The following is a 12,499-nucleotide window of genomic DNA, read 5'->3' on the forward strand; positions in this document are numbered from 1 at the left end:
CATTCACTATGCTAAGCTAACTAGCGGCTGCGTTGCCGGTGTTGCACCGGACTAAAATAATTCATGCACTGAGACAAAAAAGGCATTGGTCCCCTTATCCACAGCTAGGGGAGACCGTGATAAGCCCTAGTTCAACAAACATTACAGGTACTTAACATCATGATGCAACTAAGCCCTAAGTAATTATTGCTAATGATACCATCTTCTCTTTAGGCTAACTTAGAATAAGATTATCTTAGCTCAAGTCTGTCTATACCTTTCAGATGATTATCAGTAAACATGGGAAATGGATTAATTCAGAAATGGACATGATCCACCCTATTTCCTTGCTTATACAGTCTCACATTTCAAATAGTACAATAATGGAGAACTTCTCACACAGCCTGAGGATAAGAAAACTGCCCTGTACATAGGTCCGCAATTTGTGGAATAGCATAGGAAATGAATTTGCTAATTTCTATGTTTTTGAAAGTTTGCTTCTGTCTGAGGGGTCTTTGTAACTTAGGAATGTTGCTTTTCCCCCCACTCTAACTCGGAGAGGTTTATGTTATATGAGAGATGTCTCCGATAGCTGAGGAGCCCTGGAGATCCGTGATTATTTTTCTATTATGCCTGGCTTTCATCTCCATCCCTGTGACTTATGTTCACTTCCTTCTTACTAACTCGGGAGGACTTTCTGATTGGGCCAAATACTTTAGTTAGCCACTAGACTGATCAAAAGGTCACTGTTTTTCCTCATTACGTTTTTTCTTCTTTTCTTCCTAATTGTTCTCCATCTTTCTCTCTGTCACACACATAGTTGTGAGCTGAAGTCCAGTGGTTCACAAACCTTTTTAAAGAATCGCTCATTTTCGGTGGAGAGTTAGATGAGAAGATGGAAACCATTCTCTTATCTGTCAGTTAAAAATAAGGCCACAGCCAGTAGCTGCTTAGCTTAGCATAAAGACTGTAAAAGGGGGGACACGGCTAGCCTGCCTCTGTTCTAAGGGCTCCAAATCTGCCTCGTTTTAAAGAAATCCTTTTCACATTGTAAGTAGATATTGTATGTGGTAAATTCAGTTTGTTCAAGACACTTCCTGTTATAACCAAATATCACTTTATCTTGTTATATCACAAAGATTTCCTTTTGTTAAACAAACCTAACATAGCTTGTTTAAACAAGAAATGTTTATTGTAACAACATAAAGACTTTTATGTTGTAACATGATGATTTGGTTAAATAAACTTCCATATAAAATATATCCATGCAGCGTTGTAGTTTCCATCAGCTAGAAAAATGGCTGCTCCTTGTGCTTTGATTACATTTTCTTTCATGAGATACTGTATATGGGAAGGTGATTCCAGAGGTTTGAGCCTGTTCATTTATTTCCCATCAGGCTGTAGTGTGAGAAATGTCATCTTTGATACAAACTGCATAATAATAATATTAATAATAATTTATTGAAATTACAATTTGCACTCTGTTTTGTTAGAAATCGCTACACTCCTGAAATACACACACACATGCTCAGTACTTATTTATGCACAAACAGAGATGTCAGAGTGAGTGGGCTGCCAGTGACCAGCGCCCTGAGCGGATGAGAGAGTACGGTGCCTTGCGCAAGAGCACCTGGCAGTGCCCAGGAGGTGAACTGGCTTCTCTCCAACTACCAGTCCACACTCTGTACTTTATTCCGTACTGGGACTGCGACCCTCTGGTTCCCAACCCAAATCCCCACGGACTGAGCTACTGCCACCCTAGCTTGCACGTTCATACATGAGTGTGTGTGCACACAGAATTAGGCAGTATAAACAGATGTGACTACAGTTTTGTTAAAACGTGAAGCTAAAATTGTCTTGGACACAACCGTTGTCTGAAACTCCAAACACACAAGCGCTGAGATTTATGACTCTTCTTGCCAGGGTTGCACAACCTGTCAAGCTAGATGTCTATGCTGCTAATTTCACTGGACCATCAGATCTGCTCCCAGGGGTGTTTGAGGCTGAGTGATGATGAGTTTACTCAGAATTGGAAGACAGCTTTTCTGACGGTATGATCTAGTGCTGTGTTACGAAAACCTTAGTCTATATCCTTGATGTTCCACTTCCAGGATTGCTCCGGTGCCACAGGAAATGCTGACGGATGCGTGTCTGTCCATTTCCTTCCGCTTTCTTTGCGTTGAAATTTTAAACTCGTGGATTTATAATGACTGCTCCTCAGATCTCTGCATGGTAAATTGAGACAGCTAGCTAGACTATCTGTCCAATCCGGGTTTTCTCTTGCACAACTTTTTTACAGCGGCTCCATGCGGACCTTAGCACCACCCATGACCATTGTGATTGGTTTAAAGAAATGCCAATACACCAGAGCATGTTTTCCTCCCATCCTAGAATGCCATGTGGCTTTTTTTCTTTTTCTTTTTTTAAATGGCTGAATCACAACAATCACAAAACAAGCTCCCAAATGTTCATTCCTCCTCTTGCACAGAGGAGAAAAGCTTCTTCAATTTTTCACATGTTTCACGCTGACTGTTAAATGTGCACACATCCTTCCCCAAACTGTTTTTGACTGGTTTTGACAGAAGCAGCCAACGCCAGAACCTACATCCCACCAGGCTTTCACTCAGCTGGAACCATGACTGCCCTGTGCTGTGAGTCAACAACCACAGTGACCACAGTCCACTCTGGTCAGCAGGAGCTTAGGTGTGAGATTTAAAGGGGCATGGCTACGAATTAGCCTCTGGAGAATGTTATCTGCCCACACACGCTGTGACATAACTATGACACATGTTGGGCCGAGTCACTTGCCCTTTCACTCTATTGTTGACATCCTGTCCGCACACTGCGGTGGATGAGACGGTCTGGGCTCGGAAAAGGATATGAATAGACGGAGGTAAAATGAGCAATGCCTTTGAGTAACCATTAAATCACACAGATGCTGCGGAGATACCGTCAGGGAAGGAATGCTAACAATTTGGTGACAATTTCCTAAATCAATTTGCAGTCAGAAGAATGCTGTATTTTATCTCATGGCTCATTTCACTTAAGTGACTTCGAAATCCAGACAAAGCATTTTTCTGTGTAGTTTGGGACTGTGCTGTCACATGGCCTCTAAACACAACCCGGCATGGAAATTCATTTGTAACCCCCAAGCAATTGATGACTAACTGAAAGATAATCCCTTTGAGTTGAATGAAGAAGCTTTTTGTCTGCAGTTTCTATGTGAGCGCCTAGCGTGGCCCCTCCATCCGTCTGAAACAGTCCCAGCTCCCTGCAGGCTCGACCCAAGACAACAGTGGGTTTTCACTTGGCTGTCTTCTCCTCAAGAAGCTGCTAATGAAGTCATCCTCAAATGATTAAAAGCCATGTGTCTCTGCTCCACACGGCATGAATCAGCGCATAAAAGACTTATAAAGACCTAATTACCTCACTACAGACAGAGCATTAATAGAATCTGAACTGATTGCCTCTGTGTGAGGCGGCAATGGAAGTCTAATTGATTTCCCAGAAAAGAAACCAATTTTCCTTCTCTATTTTTTGTTATCAAATGTTTTTTTGTTTTCTTAAAGAGACCAAGAAAAACACACATCCAGTACACAGTTGAGAACATTTTTGCCTCACTCTTCCCACAAACCCTCTCTGGTGGCGATCAATCAAACTATATTCATATCATTTCTGATATTTGGAGGATTCATCTCAAATAAAGAAGTCTGTTAGTGTCCACACATCAATTTTCCTGTTCGAGATCTATGACCTTGTACATCATATATTCCTAATGCAAAAATCATTATTTTTTTACTAGTGATATAGAGATCGATTTAATGAGGCATATCAGCCCTGTTCATTCAAAATAAAAAACTTGGTTAAAATTTGAGACTTACTTGGGAGAGTCCCGTGTTTCTATGTAAACTAAGATTGAGGATATAATTTAAAGGAAAAGATAAAATGGGAATAAAGAAGATAGGAAAACACTACACACTCTAAGCAACTTCATAATCAATTTTGGACATGACGGGTGGTGTTGATTGAAGTTGGGCTTGAGCTCATCTTTATAACTGTAAAGAAAGACCTGGATAAGGATAGGAAATGGTCACTACCCTGAGTGAAGGCATCAGATTAAGTATCAGGAAAGAAATATCTGAAGGAAAAACCACTACTACAAAATAAAAATGGTTGGTTGATTTTGAAAACCACAACTAAATGACAGCTAAAAAAAAAGTCGTTTTGACCACAGTATTTGACACAACAGGTTGACAGGCTCAAAATTACCTCGCAGTTTGCTAGCTAGCTACCCAGCTAGCTAGCCACCCAGCTAGCTAGCTACCTCGCTAGCTAGATTATCTGTCCAATCTGAGTTTTCTGTTGCTCTGTATTTCTCAGTATGGCTATGCTCAGAAGATTGTGGCGTCATGGTGACTTTCCCGCGCAGAAACTCGGGTGAAGATAATTACCTCTTCTGAAGAGTCCATCATGTTTTTTGAATCCTCCTGTCCTCCTTAGCTGCTAGCAACTGCATTGAGGGGTGCGGGGGCGCGTGCGCGATCCCGTAAGGCTTGTATCATGTGAACGTGCCGACAGTGTTGTTGTCATTACTTAGAATTCCTCATGGGGGCATCAGAAACTACGCACTGTAGGTTTACCAAACAACAGATTATCAACAAAGTGCTTCTTTTTTTTAATGCCAACATCACATCTGCCTTGTGGCATCCTCTCTGTCTGGGCCTCCTCTGACCGACTTTGTCTGAGCCTTTGGACGAGATACGGTACACCCAGAACACGCTGGCACCATCCCAGGTCTGTCAATGATCTGGCTCGGTCCGTGGTCGGAAGCCAAGAATAATGTTGTTGACCTGCTAGAGTAACCGTAGTGGTGCGAATCATGTCTGTCCAAACAGTTTTAGCTCTGGTGTCCCTTTCAGTCTTTGTTATCATTCAAAGGGGGAAAGAAATCCACCCTTCGATACTCTTCCACTGTTATATATTAGAAATTGTCTTCACACTTTACCTCAGCCTGCCATTTCTACTGAAGCCCAAGTTAGTGAATAACATCTCCCAGAATACCTTTTGACAACTCTTGTAGGAGAAGGTGCAAGACCAAATTTGTATTTCTGTGGTTTGGTTGTGCATGTGGAAAAGAGCAAGAGGACAGTAATGTGTTTTTTTTCTGTATCTCGGTAATGACAGCTTGTCTTGTGGCTGCTCTGTATTTGGGTCTATTTTCCGATACGTTGGGTGAAATATGTTGCCTGCTGTAACAGATTTGTTACTGATTGTTTGATGTTTCTGTCTGCTGACATGTTGCAGTAAGGAAGTGTCTGACGTTGTGACGACATTGTGTCATATATCACTGCTAATATCTTTACTTATTCTTACAAATTGAAATGAGGGAATTTTCTTAGTGATCATGACAGTCACTGACTAGTTCAGTGACCTAATGACCGCTAGTTTATTATTTCCATTTATTTTGCAAGCATTTATGTTTCTCTTGCATGTTGGTAAGAAACCCCATCCCCTCCAGAGGTCAGTCATGGCATATCAACCCTTCTGTTTTATTGCCGTTGATATGGAGCTTGCCAAGTTTAGAAAGCATACAAACTGTCGACTGTAAAAATGTCTTCTTTAACTATAAATCTTTTTTTACAAAGACCAGGTGGACGAATACACAATGCCTAAACATGAATCAGTTCTCAGTATTTAAATTTGACCACATCCTGCTTCCTGCTGGCCCAACACAAAATGTTGAATGCCAAGCAAACGCTGAACGGTCCGATATCTGACTTGTCTGACCCGAGTTCCTCAACATGTCTGTGAGCAAGTTGTTATGAGTACTTGCTTTTTATTGGCTGTCCATTCAGGAAGTTCACAGGGATGCTGACTGATGGTAGTTTGTCCTCATCGGATGTGTAGTTTTTTTTTTTTGTCCATAGACTTGTAATGGGACAGAGATCATCAATTTCCCTATAGAGCTGCATTATTATCACATAGGTCTATTGACTTTTTCAAAAGACCATCCGACATGACTTGCACATACCCTAGTTATGGTGTGACTGACGCGCATTGCAAAACATTAGTCAGCTGTCATTGAATCATTTGAATAGGGAATAGTTTTGTTTGTGTTACGTTGCTGTAACGATTTTAGATAATACATTTTTCAAAAAATTACAGTCGGAATAATATATAAATAATGTATATTTATGTATTCTATCTACTGTATTGTTTCTTTCCATATTGTCTCCATTTTTATTGATTGCAGACTGAAATACATTTTAAAAAATCCCAGCCTGCCCTGAAAAAAACCCCTCCATGACGTTTTTGAAGTTAAAGGGAAATGAAGGGATGATAAAACTCCTTGCCGTTTTAGCTGCAAATTCGTGCATTAGGATTAGCCTGAAGCCCTACAATGTTGCTAATTAGCTTGGACTTACCCTGGGTTTCCACCAACTTTGGATCGGCTCATGGTGCTCCATCGTCCATCGAGACACACCAGGTCCGGATTTGTTGCGGAACGGCTGCGGCCATGACTGACAGCGGAAGTCATGAGGACCCACGAGATCTCCCGAAGTCACGTAGTTTCTATAAACCGAACCACAAAACCTCTGACCTGCTGACTTCAGGCCTGTCTAAGCCCATTATGACATTTTTCATAGTGTAGTGCAGGGAAATATGATCCACCGTGTGCATGGTGTTTTAATTTGAAAATTAACCGGATGTTTCATTTTGTTTTTGTGCTCGACTTCCTGTCCCGCCATGTGCTGAATTGCTGCGGAGCTCCCCGGCTTCCGGCAAAAATATAAGCTCTGCTTATCTGCCCGGGGGGCTGCGGATTGCTGGACGGAGTCGAACGCAGCCGCTCCGCAGTCAGTGTAAATACACACATTGACTTTAATGGAAACCTGTTGACTCCGCAGCTGTTCCGCAGTTGGTGAAAATCATGGGTTAGCCTTCTTCAAGCATGCTTGTATGTTGATAAGTGGCGGTGGTGAAGGGCAGGGTCAGCGAGGGGTGTTTTCCCATTCCACAGACGCAGGTCTAGGGACAACCTCGAAGTGATTCACTGAGGAATTTGTTTACTTGTGGCAGAGCTACAAATAACTGCAGGGTTTATATAGGGCGAAAAACGACTTTCCCTCCAGGCAGCCATACAACATAAACAGAGCTGTGAGGGGAAAATAAGCTCAACCACTACACATGTTCCACATGGCCACATGGATCCCATTACTCACTGAGGAGCTTTTTTTCTTCATCTCCACTCTGGCAATTTGTCTGACTCTGACTTGAATAGATCCTAAAACCATGTTATTAATCTGTCTCCGACTGACGTTATTTGAAACTATGGAAGAGGAAAAGCTCGCTCTGCGGCGTCCAGGCTGACAGTGTTTTGAAGACAATGTTTGGCACATGGCCAAAGTCTCTGTGTGCTTGACCCACAAACAAATTACCTACACCTAAAGTCAACACAGAACTTGACCACACATGTATGTCGCTAACCTGTGTGTATTTTATGTCATATGTGGCCTCTTCCTATATTTTTTGTTTTCATCTCACCACGTCTTGCTCTCTTTCCCCTTCAGGCATTTGGGAACGCAAAGACCGCGCACAATAACAACTCAAGTCGCTTTGGCAAGTTCATTCAGGTTAACTACCAGGAGAGCGGCACTGTGAGAGGGTAAGGAACCGGAGATGAAAGCTTTTCATTTTCCAGGGAAATAAAAGGAGTTATATGTATATGTATTATCTTTTTTCAGAGCGTACGTGGAGAAATACCTGCTGGAGAAGTCGAGGCTGGTCTATCAGGAGCACAATGAGCGGTGAGCACTTTTCAGAAAAGTAGATCATAATCGTTATCTTTGAAATCCAAAAATAAAGTTCATGGGGTATTGGAAGCAGTGAGTGACTGCTACATTTCTGAGCAATAAAATTAAAAAAAGTAGTATTGCAAAGTACAGTTCAATAACAAACATGTTATAAAATGCAAACAATGGAAATGCGCAAGCAACTCACCTCAAAATTGTACTTACAGTAGTTACATGCTACCACTGTAATATACTATATTTGGGGTTTATTATTTTAACACTGACAATGAATGTGTAAATGTGGATGATGTTTAAGATCCCAAATATGGACAGCATGTCAACAAACTAGGTTGTGTTGAATCTTACGGGACATTTGAACTGCACCTTGCTTCAAATTGTCGCTAGCAGCAAGTATAAAATAAACGGCGTTTGAATTTTGGCAAACAAAATGTTCATCTGAGTGAATTTAGCTCTAAAAGCCAGTTGTTTGAGTTTGCCAAAGTGTGATTCCTGAAGTGAACTGTGCTTTAAGTGAAGCTGACACTAATGTGCTGGACGGGCTGGACGGTGTGGCGAGGGTTAACCTCACCATGGGGGGCTCGCGGTGGCCCCCCTGCGTTAGCCATCTCTTATTGAGATGGATTGCTGACTCCAGGACCATAAAAGCTTTTTTGTGTGTGTGTGTACTCCAAGAGGACCCTTGTCACACAGCTGCTGCACATGTTTGACCTTCAACCTTTATGCTGCAGCTAGATCCTGTCAGAGAAAAAGTGCACACACACACATACATGCAAACTCGTACACACAAACAAAATGAGATACCGGACCTGCATGATTTATTTTTCTAGTTTTTGCTTTTGTTTTATCACTCTTAGCTTTGTTTCCATTGTCAGTTAACACTTGGGGATAACAAGCCACTAAGCTAAACATTTGTCCTAAAATGAACTACTATGTAACTACTATTGTAGCCAAATGCATTGTGCGTTATAAAGTTACAAGCCAATTTGGCCAGTGATGAATGAAGCAAATGACACTGTGTGAGTTTGAATCTGCCGGCTGCAGCCTTGTTGCAAGATTGGTCTGTTTTTGGCCAAGACATTTGGGCGGTTTTGCAACACTGTTTGTAGTACTAATCCTACATTTCCCATGAACACTTATTTGGTGACGTGCCATGCAACCGTTGGCTTCGTGCCCAGCGTGCATGGAAGTGACTACGAGCTCCGCTGAAGCAGAGAAGACCAAGGGAACGGAGCGAAACAAACCAGAGGAGCTTAAATGAAGACGTAAAGTTAGTTAGGAAAAAACAAACATAGATGTGGCTAGTGGAGAATCTGATTGGCTGGTAACTTTATACATCTACTAGCCATGTTGGCAGGTGATCCAAAACGTTCATTCAAAGCCCTTATTGTAGCATTGATTTGCTAAAGCTGTGAGCTTGTTCAACTGTTGACATTAGTAAATTATCCCTCGAGTTGTCATTGGGTCAAACTGACCTGTTTTCCTATATCAACATACAAAGTACAAATCTCTACTTTCATTAACTTTGGGGTGTTGTATTCAATTTTATAGCATTTGAAAAACAAATTGAAGTGGTTTTGAAATAGTATTGAGTAAAAGTTGACATATTCCAGTCTGTGATTACCCATCAACATCCATTCCTTTAATTTTAGTCTCAATTATTCCTTATTGCTGCTTTTCTAACTCAAACATTAGGTATAATTTCCTATGAATTTGGTTTATTGACCATAAATTCAAAAATTAATTGTAAAACTAAAGTTAATAAGTCACTGTTACGTAGTGTTGAAAACGTCATAAAAATTGACAAATATTGAAAAAAAACTTCAAAAGTGTTGAAAAAAGAGGAAAAAGTTAAAATCATATATAAAAAGCGTCAACAAAAGTGTTAATTTTCAATTTTGACGGGAAGAAAACACAAGGGTTTAAGGTCCTGTGGCATGACAATTTCAATTTGAGGTTTTTTAACATTAATATGCGTTCCCCCGGCCTGCCTATGGTCCCCAGTGGCTAGAAATGGCGATAGGTGTAAACCGAGCCCTGGGTATCCTGCTCTGCCTTTGAGAAAATGAAAGCTCAGATGGGCCAATCTGGAATCTGCCCCTTATGATGTCATAAGGGGCAAGGTTACCTCCCCTTTCTCTGCTTTGCCCGGTCATGAGAAAGAGAGAGACCTCATGGCTTGCAAACAATCAAAGCATGCCCCCCCCCTCCTGCTCAATAGCATTTAAAGCTACAGACACAGAAATGGCACATACTAAGGAAATCTCATTGTGCGACTGGCTCTAGTGGCTGTAATTCTGCACCAAGGCTAAATTTTGGGAAAGAGACTTCAGATACAGTATTAGGGGACCACTAAGGTCTCTATAAAAGAGACTTCAGATACAGTATTAGGGGACCACTAAGGTCTATATAAAAGAGACTTCAGATACAGTATTAGGGGACCACTAAGGTCTATATAAAAGAGACTTCAGATACAGTATTAGGGGACCACTAAGGTCTATATAAAAGAGACTTCAGATACAGTATTAGGGGACCACTAAGGTCTATATAAAAGAGATTTTAGATACAGTATTAGGGAACCACTAAGGTGTAAATAAAAGCATCCATAAAGCACCATGTCATAGGACCTTTAACATGCTAATTAAAGGCGTGCTGAAATGACCATTGGACAAAGCATAAGTCATTTTTATTTAGGTAACACTACTATTTTTAGTTGTAGTTATGAAATTGTCTCTCCATTTACTGTTTTGTTTTTATGTTATGTGAAGATAACTGTCTTACATAACCTACTTTTGCTAACCATGAATGATTGAATGATGAACTATTTTCGTTCACAATTTGAATGGTATTTTCATATAAAAACAAATGTTGACGAGTTAACATTAAAGCTTACATTTCTTATGAATTTGAAATGTAGCAAACCATAAGTAGAAATGTTAATTTATTTTTGTTTTATTTTAGAAACTACCACGTGTTTTACTACCTGCTGGCAGGGGCAAGCGAAGAAGAGAGGAAAGCCTTTCACCTCATGAAGCCTGAAGAATACCATTACCTCAGCCAGGTGGGACCTTCACAATAAACTGTTTATTTGTATAAGTGTGAGATCAACAAGACATCTTGTCTGGTTTTGTCTTAGACAGGTTGCTGTTGATTTCTGCCATTGTTATGGCTTCATGAGTTTTGCGTTGTTATGTGTTTGCTGTAGTGTTGATTTATTTGTAGAGTTGGCCTGTACTGGTGTCATCTAGCATTTGTTGGGCCACAGCAAACCGCGCACAGTTACCTTTGTGTCTCTGCAATCACGAAAGAGAGAAACGCATTGCGTATTTAATTAAGTTTTGTGGGTGTGACTGCATGTGTGTGGGGTTTGCACTTTACACTATAGTCCTTATTAACTTTTGACACATGCGCTTACACATTCTCATTCATACACTGAGACAAAGACATAAATAGTATCTGTCGCTTGTCACTGTTGCTTGTGTTGCCCGCAACGAAAACAGGTTTCACAAAACCATATAACAAAGCCACAATAAACACACACACACACACACACACACACACACACACACACACACACACATTACATGTACATTATGGAATGTGGATGTTGTGTAAAACTTGTTGCGTTTCTTCCTTCGAGCTGTGACAGCCAAGCCATGGCAACCAGGGACCCGCTCCCTTCCTCCTAAATCCTTTACGCCTACGCAGAAGAGAGCAGAGAATTCCTTCCATTCCTTCCGGCCACTGACGTGCACATGCAAACACACAAACACACATGCATACATAAACACATGCATACAGTCTCGCACTCTGTACTTATTCTACCCTCCCCTTGTATCTGTCTTTCTTTCCTTCCCTTCTGTGTATTCTGTGGAGTTCACATAAAGAAAACCACACTCTTGTACCAGCGATAGCTCTTGCATGGATTTCACAACCCCGTCCTGTCCACACAGTCAAAACAACTTGTTTACAAGCTATGTAAACATATGGCAGTTATTGTCCCCCCCGCCCCGGTTTTCATTTTTCACACCTTGGTCCTTAATTATAACTCTTTGTGCAACCCCTGTGGTTTTGAATCTGTTAGTCAGCCACTTAACCACAGTAGGTTTTTGGGTTGAATTACTTATTTTTTAGCAACCATTGGATCTAGTTAATTTAAAATCTGAATAAAAACTGTTTTGCAGAGATTTACGCCTTTCATTAGATGCTTGAGATATGAAATCAGTCAATTACAGTGAAGAATTAATTCTGTTTTTGTTTCCAAATTGACATTAATATTGTCTGATGGTACAGTTATAAGTTGTAAAAAAAAACTTCTTGAAGGTAATGCATGTAAGGACAAGCTATGCTGCTGAAAAAGATCCAGAAAGGTACAGACGAGCAGGAATCTACTGTAGCTAACACTGACTATGGATAAGAACTCCATACAACACACTTCAAAAAAATCTGAACTATGTGTGTTAACAAATGTGCAGCTTTCATTCCACCTTCTCATCCTGCTCAATGACTTGATGTGTTCAATCATTACATGTGCTTATTGTTTAGTGTCTGCAAATTCTGTTTGTGTGCATACATCTGTCATCAGTGTCTAGTTGCTTTTGAATGAACAACATGTGTCTGTTTATTTGATATTTGTCTGTCCGTCTGAAATGAACGGCGCTGCAACGTTCAGCCATTGCTTGTGTCTTAACATTGCGTCCTTGCATTGC

General features: G+C 40.8%; 1 protein-coding gene across 10 annotated transcripts in view; it reads left to right on the plus strand.

Moving 5' to 3' along the window:
- Positions 1-12,499, plus strand: part of myo9aa (myosin IXAa) — a 122,126-nt gene that overhangs the window by 54,409 nt on the left and 55,218 nt on the right. For all 10 annotated transcript variants that reach the window (XM_032522615.1, XM_032522624.1, XM_032522644.1 and 7 more), the window contains exons 3-5: positions 7,551-7,645; positions 7,725-7,787; positions 10,752-10,851. In XM_032522615.1, the coding sequence (XP_032378506.1) occupies positions 7,551-7,645; positions 7,725-7,787; positions 10,752-10,851 (258 nt within the window). The remainder of the gene's footprint in view (positions 1-7,550; positions 7,646-7,724; positions 7,788-10,751; positions 10,852-12,499) is intronic.

This window comes from Etheostoma spectabile, chromosome 1, assembly GCF_008692095.1.
Source record: "Etheostoma spectabile isolate EspeVRDwgs_2016 chromosome 1, UIUC_Espe_1.0, whole genome shotgun sequence".
NCBI classification, from domain to species: Eukaryota; Metazoa; Chordata; class Actinopteri; order Perciformes; family Percidae; genus Etheostoma; species Etheostoma spectabile.